General features: G+C 41.5%; 1 protein-coding gene across 1 annotated transcript in view; it reads left to right on the top strand.

Annotated features, from left to right (window-relative positions):
• The first annotated feature begins 3,607 nt into the window (after positions 1-3,607).
• The window catches only part of HDAC2 (histone deacetylase 2), a 29,866-nt gene continuing 12,210 nt past the window's right edge, over positions 3,608-21,263 (top strand). Inside the window, exons 1-6 of the mRNA XM_056125082.1 lie at positions 3,608-3,929; positions 13,643-13,755; positions 14,996-15,113; positions 17,036-17,110; positions 18,407-18,545; positions 18,944-19,085. Of these exons, the coding sequence (XP_055981057.1) occupies positions 3,878-3,929; positions 13,643-13,755; positions 14,996-15,113; positions 17,036-17,110; positions 18,407-18,545; positions 18,944-19,085 (639 nt within the window). The 5' untranslated portion in view covers positions 3,608-3,877. The remainder of the gene's footprint in view (positions 3,930-13,642; positions 13,756-14,995; positions 15,114-17,035; positions 17,111-18,406; positions 18,546-18,943; positions 19,086-21,263) is intronic.

The following is a 21,263-nucleotide window of genomic DNA, read 5'->3' as shown; positions in this document are numbered from 1 at the left end:
TGCACACTTGTGGCACCAGGCTCACAAAGGCAATGCTGACAGGACAGTACTTGGCAACTCATGTTGAACTTTGAACAACTGTCGTCACACTTGTAAGGGAGGTGCCCTGCTACTGAGCCACATCACTGGGCTCCTAGGAACACAATTCTTATGCCAGCTCTTACTACTCGATAAAGCTCCAATGCCAGTTTCTAAAGGAAAGATAGCACAGTGGTAGGGCGTTTGCCTTGCACGAGGTCGGCCAAGCCGGGTTCGATTCCTCCATCCCTCTTGGAGAGCCTGGCAAGCTACCGAGAGTATCTTGCCTGCCCGCAAATTTTCACTTATTGGTTTAAAATCATGAAGTAATAAGCCGCATAACAAGTTCTTCATTCGGGTTGAGAGGGATAGTACAGCAGGTAGGGTGCTTGCCTTGTAAGTGGCTGACCCAAATTTGATCCCTGACACCTCATATGGCCCCTGGAGCACCACCAGGAACGGTCTATGAGCACAGAGATACGAGTAAGCCCTGAGTATGGCGGGCATGGCCAAATAACCAAAACCTAAACCAAAAATAACAGAAAAAGAAAAAACAAATTGCTCATGCAGTCAAAATCCATATTCAGGTTCTTCTTTCAAGTTTAAGGCTATGGATGCAAGCAGTAAAAATTATTATGACTACCATTAAAATAATAATGATAATTTATTATATTTGCATAGTTTTTTCTGTTATTGCTGTTTTGTGTTGGGGGGGCTTTCTTAGTGGCGCTAGCAGCTACAAGGGCTACACTAGACAATGTTAGGGAGACCAGGCAGCGCTGGGATCAAACCTAGCCCTATGCATGCCAGTTATGTGTTGTGCCCCAATCCTCTGGGTTATTTCCCTGACCACTTTACTGTTCTTTGTTGCATATCACTTGATCACTTGACTTCCTGTTACTCATCGATTTGCTTGAGCGGGTGCCAGTAATGTCTCCATTCGTCCCTGTCGAGTGCTAGTGTAGCCCAAAGGCGTCTGTTTGTTCTAGGAGCATGAAGTGCCTCAAACCGATCGTTTAGGGTCTTGACGAAGAAGTCTGACCATCTTGTAGGTAGGCCGCCACGCAATCTTTTGACGTCCTGTGGAATTCAGTCGGTAACGGCTCTAGTCCAGCAGTCGTCTCCAAATCTCATTACGTGTCCAGCCCATCTAATTCTAATAATAAATAAGTAAAAAAGTAAAGTAAAGGCCCTCCCGTTGATCATCGATTTGCTCGAGCGGGCCCAGTAACGTCTCCATTGGAGACTTTGTTGTTACTGTGTCTGGCATATCGAATACGTCACGGGGAGCTTGCCAGGCTCTGCCGTGCGGGCGAGATACTCTCGGTAGCTTGCCGGGCTCTCCGAGAGGGGCAGAGGAATCGAACTCGGGTCGGCCATGTTGGCTGCGTGCAAGGCAAACGCCCTACCCGCTGTGGTCACAAGGTCAACCTAAAGTCAACCTGCAGCAAACTAATAATAAATAATAAATAAGAATAAATATTCTAATATTAATTTATTGCTTCAATTACTTTGATATTTCACTCGAAATTTTTAAAAATTAAAATATTAAAGAAACTTAATTTTCTTATTTGAATAATGATTTGATTCTTTGATGATAAATTTTTAATTTTCTCATTTGAGCTACTTGACATTCATCTGAGCAGTTACTCTCTAAGCAACACTGCCTCATTTGACTGATAAAGCAATTCAGGCACACAAAAAGTAACTGGCCTTAAGTCAAAGGAAGCACAGCCATAGTTCGGCCCCTTCTCTCAAGTCACACTGTTCCAAGTCAAGTGTTTAGTGAAGTTTTGGAAGACTGTGACCAAGGAAATCAAGCTGGGCTAGAAGGGTCTACATCAACCACCGGGCAAAGTGGCAGAAAGACGTTTTGCTGGGAGAGGGAGAAGCAGAAGAAAAAGTCTGAGAAATCTTCCCAAAGTGAAAAGACTTCCATGTCAGGTTTCCTTCAGCTGGCTCTTAGAATACCATTTGCTTCTTCAGAAGAACGAACTTATTCTGCTCTCAAAAATCTATCACATGTATTTGGAAATTGAAAGAACAAAACTCTGAACCTCACTATATGTAATTAACTTGACTCTGACTCATTGTTTCGCCAATGTTCCAGTAGGAACTGCACCAGAAACCTGGAGTGCCTGTTAAAAAAAAAAAACACAAAAAACCGGGTGGGGACAGAGCAATAGTACAATGGGTGGGGCATTGCATAAGGTTTACTCCTGTTTGGTTCCCTCATCACCGCCTGGAGTAATTCCTGAGCAATTTCTGAGCAGAGTTTAGAGTAAGTAATCCCTCAGCACCTCCCGTGTGACCTCCCCAAGCCCAAAACCAAACAAACAAAAAACATTGGTGGGGTGGGGGAGGAGGGCTCCACTGAAATTACTTTCTCTAAATTTCTTTTGGGTGAGGTTCAGGAAATTTGCTGCTTAAGGATTGAAATCTTGAGGAGTTTGATGGAAATCAAATAGCAATAGAAACCAAAAGGCCCTTGCTTTAAATTAAAGCCCACTAGTTTTGTATGCCGGTGAGGGAGAGTATATTTGGGGACAATTGTAAATAATAAATTTAGGACAAAAGTACAGCATTGCATAGTGTTAATTCTCCACTCCTTCATTTGCAAGGCTTTGAGTTAGGAGCTTGATAACTGCTTGTGGTCTTTAACACAGGAACACAGCATTTATAACTCCCTTTCTCTTAGTATTCCGGCTCCAATTTTCCAGCGCGCCGCAGCAGCAGCAGCAGCAGCGGCATGGAGTAGTTTGTTGCAGATTTTGAAGACTTTAAGAAGAATTTTGAAGAATTTAAACCCCAGACCATCAATGAAAGGATCCAGTTCCCCTACATGTTCTTACTTAGTTAAAAAGCAATAATAATAATAATAATAATAATAATAATAATAATGCTCTTGGGGAGAGTGGGGTTATCTCAAATATCTTAACAAGTATCTATTATAAGCGGGTATCAACGGGATACATTATAAATGCAAGTACTTAGAATCGAGTTGTTCACAGAAATGCTCATTCAAAGCCAGGCAGTACATTTCACAAGTTAAAGTCTGTAATAGGTCCCCGTGGGAGGTCAGAACCTCGGAGCAATAATCAGAAGAATAAATGAAAACCCCCGTAGCAGTTGTGGGCTGCAGGTTGGAGGGCTCGTGGGGGCCGGAAGGGGTGCGAGGGTGGTATATTTCCCCGCCCGGCTCGTGGCACGTGGTCGGCAGGGCGGGAGCGTCGCGACAGTGGGGGCAGGGAGAGGCGTGGGACGCTGCGGAGGGGGTCTGGGCGGCCCCGGCTACGGTTGGGATGAGTCGACTGCGCATGCTCGGGATGGGCTCTACCACTATGCTCAAACACAGAGGGGGAGAGGTCCACCAGGCTCCACGCTTTTCCCACTTATAAAGAGCTTGCCTCCCTTTTTTCCTGTTTACTACTAGGATTGACGTCGTTCTATCAGAGTCCGTTTTTATTTTTTAAACCTCTTTTGTCAAGATTCCTGAAAGCGTATTCCTCGAGTTGTACCTCCCCTCCCCCCGTGGCGGCTGCAGTGGCTCCGTCCCATCTCCCCTCGGCCTCCGGAGGTGGTTTGGCCGCCCCCTCCCCCTCCCCAGTGTCGCGAGTTGGCGCCGCTGCCACCCCCCGCTCTGCGCTCTCGGCCCCTCGGCCGGGCGGTTCCGAGCCCTCCCGCTGCCCCCTTTCCCCCCCTCCCTGCTCCGGCGCCTGCTTTTCTTCCCCGCGGGACTGACCCCTCCACCTCTGCTCCAGCGCCCCCCCCACTTTTTTTTTTTTTAATCTCCCCGCTGAACCGCGGCGGCAGTAGCCGGAATAGCCCAAGCCGGGAGGCGGCGGTGGCCGGGGAGCCCATGGCGTACAGTCAGGGAGGCGGCAAGAAGAAAGTCTGCTACTACTATGATGGTGAGAGCCCGGGCGGGCGGGAGGCCGGGCGGGCAGCCGTGGGAGCCAGGCCGCCGTCGCGAGTGGGCGCCGGGGCTGAGGGGTGGGGAAGGAGGAGGGACTGACGTTTGGCCGCTTCTTAACCCGTTCCCCACCCGACGCTTGCAGGGGGTCGGTGGTGGGGGGCGGGGGAGAGCTCCCCGCCGACTCTGCGCGGGCCGCAGCGGGGAGGTCCGCCTGGCCTTTCCCCCTGCAACCCGCGCTCTTCGGGCCGCGCGACCAGCCGCCGCCGCCGCTGCCCCGGCCTAGCCGGACGCGGGGTCTGTGGCCACGGGGTCGCGCGCGCTCTCGAGTTCCCGCCCCGCCCCCCGTGGGCGCGGAGAGTGAGTGGTAGGGGGGTGCGCCCGGCTCGGGCCTCCCGGGGCCCAACGCCGAGCCAGCTCGGTTGCACACACAAAGCCCCGCGACCGCGGGAGCTCCACCCCTTTGGCCCCTTCCCTTCCTTCCATCCCGGCTCGGTCCCCTCCCTGCCCCTGGGGGCTCCCGCGGCCCGAGCTGGTGCTTTTTCCCCCGCGGCCAGGCTCACCACGGACCCCCTCCACCTGGATCGGGGCTGCAGAGCGGGGGGAGGGGGGGAATCCCAGGTCCAGGCCCGTGGGGCACGCTGTCCCCGGATTGTGCAGCGGGGGTGCAGCCCTCGCCTTTGTTAGCCGGGTTTCGTAAGCCGTCACTTTCCTCGGATTCAGTGACCAGGCACGGGGTCCCGGAGGGGCTCGGTGTGTGTGTGTGGGGGGGGGGGGGGTGTTGTGAGCGGTTGTTACTTCCCTCTCCCCCCCCCTCCCCGTTTCCGAAGGGGAATCGGCACTGGGGAGGCGCGGGAGCTGCGGGTGCGAGCGTGCTCGGGTGGAACTCGATGTGTCCTGGCTTGCCTCGGTGAGAGGTGGTTGCCACCCACTTCTTTGTTGCGGTTTGCTCGGTCTGGAAGTGCATCCAGGTTTGGGGGGGGTGCACGGCCGCAGAAACTCCAGGTTTACTCCACGCTGGAGTGGGAAAACTTTGAGGATTAGTGCAGAAGTAGTCCCATCATCCAGTGAGCTCAAGCAAGGTACAGTGAATTTGCGAGAGGCGGAGCAGCTCGTTTTGGTGCTTCTCTCGTTGGCTTTTTTTTTTTTTTTTGGAGATTTTTTCATGAAATTCAGTTTTCGGTGCCACTGTCAGTGGTGACAAATGGACTAGTGGCCTGTTTCGTAGATTGCTGCAAAAACGTTTAACTTCGCTAGAGTTTCTACTTGGTTAACACACCAAAGAAGGAATTCTTAAAATATCACCAAGGAGCTAGTCTTAAGGACATGCAAGTTCCCATTTTGCGCATAGTCATACAAATGTTTGAGGTTGGTTTCCTTAGTTGTAATTGTAAAATCACAAAACCTTAGAGATGGGGAAAAAGATTTTTGAGCATAAAGTCAGGTAAATACGAGTTTAATCTGAAAATGGTCATGCGGTGTATCTTTATGGTAATCATTGAATCTGTTATATAAAAATGACTAGCTGCTTGTGTCATTTGTGAAAATTATTATCTTATGAGAAATTGAAATGAACGTTTGGTAGCTAGTATTAGCAATCTTTTTTTTTTTTTTTGCTTTTTGGGTCACACCTGGCGATGCACACACAGGGGTTACACCTGGCTCTGCACTCAGGAATCACCCCAGGCTCAGGGGACCATATGGGATGCTGGGAATCGAACCCGGGTTGGCTGCGTGCAAGGCAAATGCCCTACCCGCTGTGCTATTGCTCCAGCCCCCTAGCAATTGTATTTTAAAAATATTTTTTTAAGAGGGCCACATTTATGTATCATGCAGAGTGATTTGGAGAGTATGCCATTTTTGAAGGGTAGAGAGAAGGAAATGGAGTACGTTGTAACTTTGACATGGATTCACTTTCTTAAAAGTTTCTAATTTCGGAGTTTGTGGCATATTTTGGGGTCACTGGCAAAAACCTTTCCAGTAAATAGCCTTGTGTCAGCTTATATATATATATATATATATATATATATATTAAAGGATATTGTTTAAGGTTTAGAGGTTTGTCAGTGCTTGGGCTAAAGGAGAAAGTTTTTTCAAAGGTTGGACAACCTGGTGCTGCAGCTTTCTCTGCAGCGCTTGCTTTGACACTCTGGTAGGCTAAGAGATAAAGTACTTTTCTTTTTTTCACCAGACCTGAACTGGGCCACCAGGAGATATTTAAGTGGTGGTGGTATGTTTGCAGGCCCATTTATGATGGGCCTTAGTTGACAGGATGGCATCCAGACATTGTTCCTAAAGGCAAGCTGAAGACTTGATAGGCAGAGTGGAAAAGTTTTAGCTGTGAGCTGAAACTTTATTGTAGACACTCAGCTAGCTACTTTAGCAACTAGTTATATAACTAAATGTTCGCAAATATTTGATTATTCTATGATTTCTTTTCAGACTGAAATTTTCAGTAGCTTGTATTTAAAAAAATCTTTGGGTTATTTAGGGGGAAATGTACTTTTGTAGATTATGCTAGGTAGGTAGTAATGTTAATTATAAGTAAAAGGTAAAGGTAAAGGCCCTCCCATTGATCATCGATTTGCTCGAGCGGGCCCAGTAATGTCTCCATTGGAGACTTTGTTGTTACTGTGTTTGGCATATCGAATTCGTCACGGGGAGCTTGCCAGGTTCTGCCGTGAGAGCAAGATACTCTCGGTAGCTTGCCAGGCTCTCCGAGAGGGGCGGAGGAATCGAACTCGGGTCGGCCATGTTGACTGCGTGCAAGGCAAACTCCCTACCGCTGTGCTATCACTCCAGCAAATTATAAGTAAGTCGATATTACTTTGCTAAACTTTACAATTCCAAAAACCTAGTTTCATTTTCCAAAAGACCCTCTTTTGTCAGTTTATTATAAGGTAGCAATAGTAATTTTTCTTCTTTTTACTTTGTGAGGGTTCAAGCAAAGTAGCTTCTGCATAAATTTTTATTTATTTAAGTCAGAATTTAGGGGCCTTGCCTTGCACAGGATCCAAGTTGAATCTTGGGCCCCTGCTTGACCTACAAGAACACTGAGGGGTGTGGTGCTGGGGACCCCTAAAACTGTTGGGCCTGGAGTCAGAGCAGTAGTACAGCAGTAGGGCCTTTGTCTTGCCAGAGTCTGGCCTACTTCAAACCCTGAGCGCTGCAGGATGTGACCAAAAAAGTTGTTGGGCCCAAGTAACCTTTGACTGTGTGGCCCTGTTGTTTGGCAAGTATTGTAGGACGTGGCCCCAGACCCTCAGAGAACTGGTTGGGAGACTCCCTCAAAATGAAAATTTGTGGATATCAGCAATTAGACGGTTTTTACTTGGTAAAAGAAGGGTACAGGGAGGGGCTGGAACAATAGCACAGCATGTAGGGTGTTTGCCTTGCACACGCCGCCGACCTGGGTTCGATTCCCAGCATCCCGTAGGGTCCCCTGAGCACCGCCAGGAGTAATTCCTGAGTGCAGAGCCAGGAGTAACCCCTGTGCATTGCAAGTGTGACCCCCCCCCCAAAAAAAGGTAAAGGTACAGGGGAAGGAAGGAGTAGCAAATTCTCTAATCAGGGAAATTGACTTGTAAATCATTAGACACATTCTATCCAAGACATATCTCTAATGAAAGAAATGTCTCAAGTATTTTTCTTCATGTACTTTGTAGTCTTTAGTATTACACCCTTTACTGGAGTCACTGGAATTCTGGTTCCAAGTGAATTAATTTACAGGTATCAGTAGATTGAGGTATCCTTAAACCTTGTGGAAATAGGAGTAGTTCTTTTTTAACTTTTGACTTCTGCCTTCAGCACTTCCCAAAACATACTTCAAAATCTTGATCATCTTGTGTGTAGAATCTTATATCTTCTTGTATGCACTGTACCAATAATCTATAAAATGCAGTTTTCACTGAGAATCCTTTCTGACTTCAAAGAGACAGAGAGATGATGCAAAGGTTTGGGCACTTGGCTTGCAAGTGGTCTTCTGACTTTTTAAATGTTATTGTCTATTTTAGAGTAAATTAGCACACCAAACTGTTAGGTCCTGCTTACAAAACTCATATTTTTAATCTTTCATCTAAAGATGTTAGGTATATTTTGTTTTGAATTAAGCTTTTAAGATATTTAATTTCTGGTTGATGGTTATGATATATGTGGTTGTGTCCATACTTGGTATATTAATGTGTGCTCTATTTTTCTCACTCTGATAGGGAACAACAAAATGGAGACACGTGTTCAGAGAAAAGCACTTTTCATTCCTTCTATATGTTAATAAGATCCTGTTTCCTAGTATACACCTAAGTTTAAAAATTTCTGATTGGCAGTCTTTTGCTAGATAGGACTTAAACTGCTTAGGTTCTTAGTTGTACTTGAAATCTTATTTATAAAGCAGGGAATCATTTCTTTGGGTGTAAATGAGTGCTCTACAAATTAAAGCACAGTTTATAAATTGAACATTGTTGTTTACTTATATTAGAGTCCTATTTCCAAAATAAGACAGCATTTTTCTCATTATTTGGATTTCATTCTCTTGGTGTTATCAATGACTTCTTTACAGTTTTACCCACTGTATCAGAGGCTTTGTCCTGTTACCTTAAATCCCATTGTTACCTTTCTCCCTTTCTTATATATATGTAAAACTCTGTTTTTTTTTTTTATACTAGAACATATGATATGCTTTTTGGGGGTAATCTTTCTACCTTCTGTTTATATTGCCATTTTTTTAAAAATTATGTTTTTAAACTTATCGATCAAATCAGTGATAAGTGATCATATAACATTCTCCCTAATTTTCATAACGACTCTGAATTAGACATGTAAATGGATTTTATCCTTGTTTGGCTCAAAATCCATCATTTACTGCCTTTTCTATGCATTTTCTTTTTTTATCTTTTGGGGCCACACCTGGCAATGCTCAGGGGTTACTCTTGACTCTGCACTCAGGAAACAGTCCTGGTGGTGCTTGGGGAACCACATGGGATGCTGGAGATCGAATCTGGGCCAGCCACATGAAGGGCAAATGCCTAACCCACTATACTATTGTTTCAGCTCCCTTTTCTATATTAGCTAGGATTATGTTCAAGGAGAGATGAGCACCTAATATCTAAAGATTGGTATTACAAGATTGCTACTGTCGTTGATAGCTCAAGGGTTGAATTATTTTCACTACTTAAAAAAATCGTGTGTGTGCTACAAAAATAGTATCATTAAATACTTCCTTAAACAAAAATTTGAAATGCTTCTGTTGAGAAATCCTTAAAGGAAACATTTCAGAGGAATGAATGCCTAATACTCTCTTAGGGAATGACAACTAAAACATGGATGAGATCACACTTAAAATTTCAAGTATAAAGATGTTTGTACTGGTTAATAAATTCTAGTTCTCTTTCTATAGCACCTAGCTTGTATTTTACTTAGGAAATTTAGGTTCAGAAATGTCACATGGCTTTATTAAAGTCCCTACTCTATGCCAGGTAGACGAAAGACTATTTAACAGCCTAATCTGTCCTGTCTGTCTGTCCTCCCATTGTTCATCAATTTGCTCCAGCGGGCACCAGTAACGTCTCACAACAAATTGTGAGACATTGTTACTGTGTTTGGCATATCGAATATGCCATGGGGAGCTTGCCAGGCTTTGCCATGTGGGCAAGATACTCTCAGTAGCTTGCCAGGCTCTCCAAGAGGAGCAGAGGAATCGAATGCGGGTTGGCCATGTGCAAGGCAAATGTCCTACTGGCTGTGCTATCCTCCAGCCTAATAAGGAAATAAATAACTGTAAAAGAGTAACAGGACCTTTGTTGAGTTCTCAAAGACAAAGGGAACTCAGAAGGAAGAAAATGTGTTAATAACCCTTAAGAATTTCTGGAAAAAACCTTGCAAACTGCAAGAGCAGTAGGGTGTTTACCATGCACGAGGCCGACCTGGCCAGGGTTCAATTTCTCCGTCCCTCTCTGAGAGCCCTACTCGGTAGCAAACTACTGAGAGTATCATGCCCGCATGGCAAAGCCTGGCAAGCTCCCCATGATGTATTCAATATGCCAAAAACAGAAACAACAAGTCTCACAATGGAGACATTACTGGACCTGCTCTAGCAGATCGATGAACAATGATCGATGAACAATGGGGGGACAGTGCAGTGCAGTGCTAACCAGGTAGGAAGCCAGTAGAAAGACGTGGGCCAGGTGGGGCCTGTCTTGGAGAACATTAAAACTTGTTTAAGTGGAGATAAGTGTTAATAAGAAAAACATTGTAATAGATGGTCTGATAAAAGACTGAAAGCAGTAATCAAATGCTTGTTTATATAAAATTTAATGTTTGCTGGGGGTGGGGAGTACAGTTGGGATAGTACAGTGGGTTCATTGAACATCTTCACGACTTCATATCTGAATTCTTTCTCAGAGAGGTCCTTTAGGTGAGTAGCCCCTTCAGAGGCTTCTGGATTCTTTTCATCTTCGTCCCCGCGTGGTGGGGATTTGCGTTGTTTCTTCATGTTGGTGTGTAGGTATGAGAACTGAGATGTCACAGGAAATTTCTTGGTATGAGCAAACTATCTGCGGCTGCCTGAGCAGCAGCTGGCCCGAAATTAGGCCACGCCCACCCCTAAAGAGGCCACGCCTCCACGGCAACCTGGTGTGTGCCTGGGGGGGTACTAGCTGGGAGAGGAAGAAGACCAGCACAGCGTTGGGGACAAAGAGGAAGAGGCTCAGGGCTGCTTTTGTCCCAGGGTCCTAGAGCCGGGATATAGTACAGTGGGTAGAGAGGGATCATGCTGCTTACCCCGGTTTGATTCCTGGCATTGCATATGGCCCCCTGAGCACCTCCAGAAGGAATTTCTGAGTACAGAGTCAGGAATAACCTGCCAGGAATAACTCCTGAGCACTGCCGGGTATGCCTCCTGCCCCCCAATAACACAAAACAAAACAATTCGTGTCATCATCGATAGAACTGGACTTGCTGGAGAAGACGGTGCAAGAGGTATGACGTTTGTCATTTATGGTCCCTTGAGCCACACCAGGTATCACTCTTGAGCACAGCATCAGGAATCAAGTAGCCTCTGAACACCACCAGGTGTGGTCCATCCCTTTCTGCTTGAAATATTTAAAAATATGGTATCAAGTAATCATACAGTTTTTATTTTAAAAAGAAGTGGATACTTTTTTTTAAAAGGAAGTTTCAGATTAAATCTATTGAAACTTCTTGGTAGATTGGAACTACAGTTTTAGGCAGGGTGATGCAATACAGAATAGACTGTTAAGTTTGCATTATTTTGGTGGGACTGGGCCCCTAAATTGTAGCCAAAACAATATTGAAAGCTATATATATATTGAACAAAATTGAGAATTTCAGAGTGCGTTACTTTGATGAATAAGGAGTTTCATATCTTTATTTTCTTTAATATCTGTATCATGGGGTTGTTAAGATTAATAAGTAATCTAAGAAATACTTAGTACTTCCTAATATGTAGTTGATAATATGTTAAATGCTGCTATCCCACTCCAAAATAAAAAAGACAGTTCATCTCGGTAATTCTTAAATAGTGGAAGAAACTATGTGAAGACTAGAGCTTCTTTACTCTCACACTCATGCTGTCCTTTGTCAGTGATAGCAGTTATTTTCCTTATCTTGAAAATGATGCTGTGTAACTCTAGTGAACTTTGTATGTCTAAAAATTCATTGAGTTCTTTGAAGAAACTGTACTGCCACCTGTTACTGAGCTTGGTAGTAGCTAGCTATAGCCACATAGCTCTGCTTTCCTCCTTGTGTTTTGTCTAAACTTTGTTGTTGGCTTCTCCACTGAGATGACTTTCCCTTTAAATGACTGTGTATACAAATTGTTTTCAAAAGAGAACTTGTTGAAAATGAGTAAAGTAGGAAGTGTAACACCAACAAAGTCAAATGGTGGTGTTTGTGTGGCAAGAAATGAATATTCATCTTGGGTGATTATCAAATATATAGGAAAAAAGTTTTCTAGCTTAAACAGAGTTTTAAACGTGTGGTATGTGGGGGCCAGAGCCATAATCCAGCAGGGAGGGCTTTTTTTTGCCTTGCATGCAGCCAACCTGGGTTTGGCATCCCATATGGTCCCTTGAGCACTACCAGGAGTGATTCCTGAGTAGGAGTAGGAGTAACCCCTGAGCATCACTACGTGTGACCCATCCCAAAAAATGTGTATGTAAGCAGAATTTTTAAAAGTTAAATTGATCTTGATGGTGGAAAATAAAAGGATTATCCAAAGACTAGAAATTTCTAATTTAATACAGTTCTTAAAAGTGTCCAGTAAATTGGGGCTGGAGCAATAGACAGCGGCTAGGGCGTTTGCCTTGCATGCGGCCGGCCTGGGTTCCATCCCCGGCATCCCATATGGTCCCCCAAGCACCATATGGTCCCCCAAGCACCGCCAGGAGTAATTCCTGAGTGTAGAGCCAGGAGTGACCCCTGAGCATTGCTGGGTGTGACCCATAAAGCAAAAAAAAAGTGTCCATTAAATTATGTTTTTAAAAATAGTATCAATTTAGGATGCTTTCTTAATACATATTTTTTGGGGTTTTGTTTTTGGTGGTGCCAGAGATTGAACTAGGGTCCCACACCTACTTGCAAGTACTCTGCTGATCCCTGATCGCGTCTCCTCCCTTTTTCCTTCCTTCCCTCATTCCCTTCCTCCCTCCCCCTCTCCCTCTCACCCTTTCTTCTTCTCCCCCTCTCTATTCACTGACGCTGCCTCTCCACCTTTCTTTCTGGGTTACTCCTGGCTCTGCACTCAGGAATTACTCCTGCAGTGCTCATGAGATACTGAGGATCGAACCTAGGTAAACCTCTTGGAAGGCAAGCATCTTACCCACTGTACTGTCTACCTAGCCCTCAGTTTTCTTTTTTAATGTCACTTTTTATTATAGAAACACTACAGGTTTGCGCTAAATACTCATTTCATTAGATTTTGGTATATTAAAATAGTATTTTGGTTTTGTTTTAAAATTTTTTTGGTCATACCTGTTCATGCTCAGGGAATACTTCTGGTCCTGCACTCAGGAATTACTCCTGGTGGTGCTTGGGGACATATGGGATGCCTGACATCTAACCCAGGCCAGCTGCATTAAAGTCAAATGCCCAATCTGCTGTACTATCCCTCTGGCCCCTGTTTAAAAATCTGTTGCATGAATTTCAAGTCACTGTGTAAAAGATGTCATTAAAAAACTAGGAACTGTAACTTTCAAGTCACGAATGGTTCAAAATGCTATTTTTATTTGTTTTGGTTTTTATTCTTGGGCTGGGCCTGGTGATGCTCAGGGGTTATTCCTGGCTCTGTGCTCAGGATAACTCCTGGCAGAACTTGTGGACCATCCAGGGTGCCAGGACTGAATCCAGGTTGCCTGCATGCAAAGCAAGTGCCCTTACCCACCTGGCAGAACTTGTGGACCATCCAGGGTGCCAGGACTGAATCCAGGTTGCCTGCATGCAAAGCAAGTGCCCTTACCCACTCGCTGTACTATCTCTCCGTCCCCCAGAATAGTAATACCTATTTAATATTAATATTTAATTAGCATATTGAAAAGTATGTAAGTCAGTTTTCTATTTTAAATTATGCAATACATAATTATTAAGGATTTCAGATCTTATTTTGAATGTTCAGTGCTTTTTCATGGTGAACTTGCAGTATTCTGTATTTCATGAAGATTCTCTTGTCTGTGTTATCCATTTGTCTCCTTTCTATTTTAGGTGACATTGGAAATTACTACTATGGACAGGGTCATCCCATGAAACCACATAGAATTCGCATGACTCATAACTTGCTGCTAAATTATGGCTTATATAGAAAAATGGAAATATATGTGAGTATTCTTTTGGATAAAAGTATATTTAACACCAATTTTCTTTTTTTTTTACTATCTTGAAACTTCTTTGAAAGACATTTAGCAGATGAAAAGGTCTGAAAGAAAATGGTTTTTTTATTTAAAGAAAACATGGGACTTGTTTTTTACCTTTTTCACCTCTTCAACCTTTTATAAAGTTTTCTTGGGTTGGAGAGAAAACAAAGGGTTGAGATGTTTTTCCTACATGCAGTTAACCCTGTTAAGATCCCTGGCTCTATAAATACTCCCCTGAGCACAGCTACAGTTGTGTGTGAGCCAAAAACATAAAACAAAGTTTCACTTACCCCTAATACTTAATTTCTGGAGAAAAACTTTTAAGTTTTAAGTTAGCATATTGTTTTAAAAGTAGTTAATATGTTCTCAGTGCTACTGAAGAGTTGGCCAGGTGATGTTAAAACAAGAACTATGTGGAAAATTAAGCCTACAAATAAACTGTTGCTTCATGGGAACACTGTATTGTACCAGCAGAGTACATATAAACTACAACTGCCTTGTATGTTTTTGTAGATAAAGATGGGTGTATGTATAGATAAATATAAGTGCAGCAACTCTTAGCTGTGGAAACAACAGTAAATGGGGTTGTATTAAATGTGAGTTATTTCCTTTTTGATATAGACATATATAAAAAAGAGTAAGGTTTTTTTACACAGAAAGCTTGTGGGATTTGCTTATCATATGTGAAACAAATTTTTGGAATGAGGATTGTTATGATAGACAAATGGATGAGATGAGCAGAGTATTATTTGGTGAAATCGCTGTAGGACAGAAACTAAATGATGAAAAATGAGTGGAATTTGAATATGGATTTGACTAAGGGTTCACCTATTTCTGCTAAAACAAAGGAGTAGTTCTTAGTTGCTGTTAATCTAATGCTTTAAAAAAGGTTTTGTTATTGATACAGCATGATTTGCAGTAGTGCTGTCTGTGATTTTGGTATAGAAAGTTGTTCCACTACTAACACCACTATCAAAGAAATCTGTGTCTTTAAAATAATGGAATACAAATTGACTTTGGGTTGATTATTGCTTCCTAAAACATATGTATAAGTTTGAATTTTTTTTGAAATTTGCCTATTTGGTTTGGGCAAGTCTAAGCTCTTTGGAGAGGACTGTTAGGGAATTAATTGTATGCTTGGCATTTGATTACTCTGATAAACCAATTGTGATTTCACAGTTCAGATACTTATTTTTCTTCACAGAGACCCCATAAAGCCACTGCTGAAGAAATGACAAAATACCACAGTGATGAATACATCAAATTTCTACGTTCAATAAGACCAGATAACATGTCTGAGTATAGTAAGCAGATGCAAAGATGTACGTCTTTATTCTAAAAGTTTATACATTAGTATTAAGTATTGATGAGTATTTTTAGAAACTTATTAAATTGATTTATCCAAATCTAGGTTTTATTCCTGATCTGATACAGTATTTTCATTTTGTTTTTGAGAAGGTAATGGGACAATACTAAGACTACACTTAAAAAAAACTTCCATGTACAGGCCTGCCAAAGAGCAGTTTGCATGTTCTGCTCTCTTTGGTCTCATACTAGTTCGGGATAATAATATACCTGTATTCTTCTGCTTAAAAAAAAAAAAGATTAAAACCTACTGTTAGTCATTTTTTTATTTGTATGCATTAGTTTGCATGCAAATATATAATCTGCCTCTCTTTGTGATGCTTTTGAAGTTTGATTCTCTATGTAGTGCTCTTATTTATAATTTTACTGCTAGCAATTGGTTGCTTAAAGGTAGAATGCAGAATGTCATCTGAAATGATTGGAAGTGGTTTTTTTACAGCTCTGGTCTTCATTCTTATGAGTGTTTCTATTGATACTTTTATTGAAAATCTGCGATTAAATTTTATTAACCAAAGTTCAGTTATTAGACACTCATTCACAGAACTCACAAAATCACATACATATTTCTATACTTTGATATGAAAAAGCGCTATAATATTAATCATTTTCAGCCTTTTCATGCCTGTGAACTTCTGCTGTTCTCTTGTTGAAAACTAGTAATATTCAAAGACGTATTTTTGTTCTGTGGAGATTCTAAGACTCAGAAGACTTCAATATTTGTAGGACAAATGGATTAACAGGACTGATTCAAATTTTATATAATTACGAGCCGTATTAAGATTAAGATCTGAGCAGTAAAACTAAAATATATTCATAATGATACTAATATGTTGTATGCAAAAAACATAAATAATGACAGTTATTCATAAAGAAGTTATAATTTGGGAGGTGGGGAAAAACATCAGGTATGTTATGTGACCTGTCAGATATCTCTATATTGTTTTCTATACCTTAAGTGTCTTTTCTATATCTTGGCGAACATGCATCGAATTGACTCTTACTATCTCTCAATATCAAAGTTAACCACAGGCTTATTAATCAGCCAGATCTGTCTTGTTAATAATAAAATACATTTCAGTTATAGATAATCTGTGTATTGTTAGGGAATGTAAGTAGGGGCCAGAGAGATAGTTCAGTGGATTAGGTGCTCGCTTGGCATGACCTGACTCTGGTTCAATACCCACTTTCTATAGGATTCCCAGAGCACTGCTGGGATTTAGCTCTGAGTACCATTGAGTCACTGTCACTGTCACTGTCCTCCTGTTGTTCATCGATTTGCTCGAGCGGATTCAGTAACGTCTCCATTGTGAGACTTGTTACTGTGTTTGGCATATCGAATATGTCATGGGTAGCTTGCCAGGCTTTGCCATGCGGGCAAGATACTCTGAGTAGTTTGCCACGCTCCCTGAGAGGGGCGGAGGAATCAAACCCGGGCCGGCCAGGGCAGCCTAGTGCAAGGCAAACGCCCTACCTGCTGTGCTATCGCTGAGTAACACTGGGTATGGCCGAAAAACAACAACAAAAAAGTTAAAAAAGATTATAAAAGTATACAACACTTAATTAAAATATTATTTTCATATATTTGAGAAGAAATAGAAAATTATGTTTTTTTAAAAAAGTAATAAAAGCAAAGCTCTTTCATAAGAAGTTCTTGATTACTAATATAGTCCATAAATCCTGACAAGAATTGGTGGTGGCATTTCACATATAGCTTTAATTACTCTGGATAAAATGATCGTATTTTTAAATTTCAAGCCAGCGTCTATGACTACATCAAACAAAAAGCATTGGAATGAAATTATTTTTGTAAGGAAAGCTTCCATGAATTAACAGAATTAGTTGAAATCAACAAGACCCCCCCCCTTTTTTTTTTTTGCAGTTAATGTTGGAGAGGATTGTCCAGTATTTGATGGACTCTTTGAGTTTTGTCAGCTCTCAACCGGTGGCTCAGTTGGTAAGTATCCTGATCCAATCAGGTTTGGAAAGTTTGTTCAAACTTTGCTCTGTATTCATTGGATTATTTATCAGTAAAGAAGCAGAAAAAATTCATGGAGGTGGATTTTAATAACAGAAGGTACTTTTTTTCTGCCCCCCTCCCCCAGTTTTGTGTGATTGTCTTTAAAACTGCTTATGTTTTATGTTTAACACATCACTTTGAACATAACTTTTGAGGGAGGGGAAGTTATGGGCATCAAACTCAGGACTCATACATGTGATATATGTACTCTATCATTAAGAAACATTCTCAGGATTAATCTGTTGAAAAAAGAAATAAGTTCCTAGCTCTTAAAACATTGTTTTCTTTTTTCTTTTCGGGTGGTGGTGGGGAGGGTAACATCCAGCAGCAATGCTCTGGGGTGACTCCTGGCTCTGTACTGTGGAATTACCCTTGGCAGTGCTCAGGTGACCATATGATCAAACCTGGGGAGGCTGATTACAAGGCAAGCGCCCTCCCCACTGTATTATCTCTCCAGCCCCAACCCCTTAGAATATTTTTGTTTGTTTGTTTGTTTTCTTTTTGGGTCACACCCAGTGAAGTACAGGGGTTACTCCTGGCTCATGTACTCAGGAATTAGTCCTGGAGGTGCTCAGGGAACCACATGTGATGCTGGGAATCGAACTCGGTTCGGCTGCGTGCAAGGCAAACTCCCTACCTGCTGTAGGGAGTCCAGTCCCCCTAAGAATATTTTGTGTTTTCACTTTTTGGTTTCTTTCCTCTCTTCTTGTTCCATTATTACTGAGACTATATATACTATTAATTAGATCGTAGGTATAGAAAAATATTTTTCTCGAGAAAGTCATCTAGATAGTGATCCTTAATATTTATAATTATATTTTGCCTATTTACAGCAAACTCTTCTTTAGGACTCTTACCTAGTTAAAATTATTTTATTGTTTTTGTTTTTTGGGCTAGCTATAACTCACAGTACTCAGCAGTTATTCCTAACTCTGAGCTCAGGGATCATTCTTAGTGATCTCAGAGAACCATATGGTGTGCTTGGGATTGAACCTGCGTCAGCTGCATACAAGGCAAGCGCCCTACCCACTATTCTATTGCTTTGGTCCTATGTTTAAACATTTTTTAACTTAATTTTTTGGTTTTGGGAAACACCCAGGTTTGTGCTCAAGGAGTCACTTCCAGCAGTGCTAGAAATAAAATGCAGCTCTTCAGTATGTAAAGCATGTGTCAGTCTGTGTAATTCACGGGCTCACTTTTTAAATTTTAAGTCTTTCCTGTCTTGTTTCATAGCTGGGGCAGTGAAGTTAAACCGACAACAAACTGATATGGCTGTTAACTGGGCTGGAGGATTACATCATGCTAAGAAATCAGAAGCATCCGGATTCTGTTACGTTAATGATATTGTGCTTGCCATCCTTGAATTACTAAAGTAAGTTAATTTGTAGTTATATCTTCTTATGGAAATGTATTGTAATTAAAGCAATACAGATTTATGACTTTGGGGGCTTCGCAATTGGTTTGCAGTGTTGGGAATAGAGCCTTGGGCCCATTATGACTTTCGTTTTTCGATGTTGACTAAAGATAGGTTAAAAGTAATGGTGAATCTTTTATGGATTCATTCGAAACCACTGTTAAGTACAGGAAATTTGCCATATTCTTAATAGAACTAAGAATGAGAAGTATATGCAGTGATCTAAAATTGCTATTAAGCACTCTTTTAAACTTAGAAGCTTGTATTCTAACATTTTAAATTTTAGTTTCTGGAGGCAGAATTTAAACAAGAGCTCAGACATAGATTCCTGAATCCATGTATAACTTTATTTTCAGGTATCATCAGAGAGTCTTATATATTGATATTGATATCCATCATGGTGATGGTGTTGAAGAAGCTTTTTATACAACAGATCGTGTGATGACTGTATCTTTCCATAAGTATGGGGAATACTTTCCGGGTACTGGAGACTTGAGGGTAAGACTGATTTCTGTCATAAATACTAAGATTAGTCCAGGTGGATAACTAATCTTATTCCTGAACTAATAATTTGGGTGAGTTTAATCATTTGAAGCTTATATGCAGAGATGAGTCATTTTGTGTGCTCTCACAGTATCTCTTAGGCTTTTGTTTTGTTTTTTTTTCAACCACACCCATGAATCTTTCCCTGGTAGAGATTTGTGCTCTGCTGGGAAATAGAAACTAGGTCTCTCATTGCACACACTCCAACCCTTGGAACTATAGCCCCTGCCCTATAAACTAAATTTAGTGATATCTTACAGGATGTGTGTGTGTGTGTGTGTGTGTGTGTGTGCGTGCGTGCGTGCGTGCTGTTTATTTTCTTTGGATAAATGGTCTTAAATATGATTCCTGGTGAGGTTTCGGAGACCACATAGGATGCTGGGTATCAAACCCAGGTAAGCGGCATACATGGCAAGTGTCCTACCCACTATACTACTACTGTGATCCCCAGAAACCCTAACACTTAAAAATTTGGACTGCACCAGGCTATTTTCAGGGATCAGTTCTCACAATATTCCACAGCACCATATGTAATGCTGGGGTTAAGTATGAGTTGGCACCTTGAAAGGCAGTATCTTACCTACTGTACTGTTTCTTCAGCCCTTAAAAACTTTTTTTTTTAATATTGCCTTTTATAATTTTTTTTTTGTCACATTCAGTATTCCAACACCAATCCTACCACATTGCACCTTTCCACCACCATTATTCCCAATTTTTGGTCTTGATTTTAAAAAGTCTCATCATCTTATCTTAATGTTTCTGAAATTTGTGAGATATACTGTTCGTGTACAGAAAGAATATTGTAGCTTAGCCTGTCTGCTTACTATATTAAAGGAATTTATGGGGCTGGAGCAATAGCACAGCAGGTAGGGCGTCTGCCTTGCAAGCGGCCGACCCAGGTTCGATTCCCAGCATCACATATGGTCTCCTGAGCACCGCCAGGAGTGATTTCCTGATGGCAGAGCCAGGAGTAACCCCTGTGCATCGCCTGGTGTGACCCAAAAAGCAAATAAATAAGTAAATAAAGGAATTTATGTCTAATAAAATTTTGTTATCTTCCATGTTATATTATTGTAGTATGTATATATGGAAACCACTGATCAAATCTTTCATGAATACTCTTGACATATTTTTTAACTTAAGTATATGCATTTTTATTTAGAAACTTTAAAAGCTTTTTTTAAAATTCAGCCACAGTATATGCAAGATCTCTCTTAAACATGAGTTTTAAACTTCTAAAGTTATTTTTTAAATCTGGTTTGTTAAAATCTATTAGCAGCCAAAAATTTTAAAGGGTGACTTTAAAGTGTTTTTTAAATGTGTAACTTTATTTAACCACAAGATGGTGCCCTCAGTAAGTTATAGTGGATGGTACCTTTACATAAAAATGTGTGGTCAGTTTAAACTTGTGCGTTTTGGAAATAAAAATTTAATAATTTCAGTTCCATGTAAGATAGTGTATATTCAGTGCCCATATCCAGTTGGTTGATTTGTCTTCGAGACTTAGGGGTTTTGAGGTGTAATTCTTAATTAACCACCTTTCCCCCCAGAGCACTGCCAAAGTGTTCCTTCACACCACTCTTCAGTATAGTCCCCTGGTCTTTATTTAAGTGTATGTGATCAGAACTAGATACTTTTTGTGATTCTCACACATTAAATTTTGAGAACTACAGCTTAATTAGATTTTGTCTGCAAACTTTATTGCATCCCACTGGAAATTAGAGAAGAAGCTTTCTGAGCTTTAAGCTTAAAGAGGTGTCTTTACAGTATAATTGTAATTAATCTCAAATCATAGATAGGACTGGACTGATAGGACAGTGCGTAGGGCGTTTGCCTTGCACCTGATTGACCTGGCCTTGATTCCCAGCATCCTATTACTGCCAGGAGTAATTCTTGAGTGCAGAGCCAGGAGTAACCCCTGTGTATCACCGGGTGTGATCCCCCCCCAAAAAAAAAAAGAAATCACAGATGGAGACCTTTGACAGCTTTATTTTCTGAGACTGAAAAATACTAAGAGAATGTGGTTTTAAAGATTGGATAAGGACTTTCATCAGTTAAGATTTTACTTCCAATGTATAAAATGCTATTATAATTCTTTTTTTTGATATTATAAAGGCATGTCTTCTTAAATTT

The sequence above is a fragment of the Sorex fumeus genome, unplaced genomic scaffold (genome assembly GCF_029834395.1).
Source record: "Sorex fumeus unplaced genomic scaffold, SorFum_2.1 ptg000054l, whole genome shotgun sequence".
Lineage (NCBI taxonomy): Eukaryota > Metazoa > Chordata > Mammalia > Eulipotyphla > Soricidae > Sorex > Sorex fumeus.
This window is presented reverse-complemented; position numbering and strand designations above follow the sequence as displayed.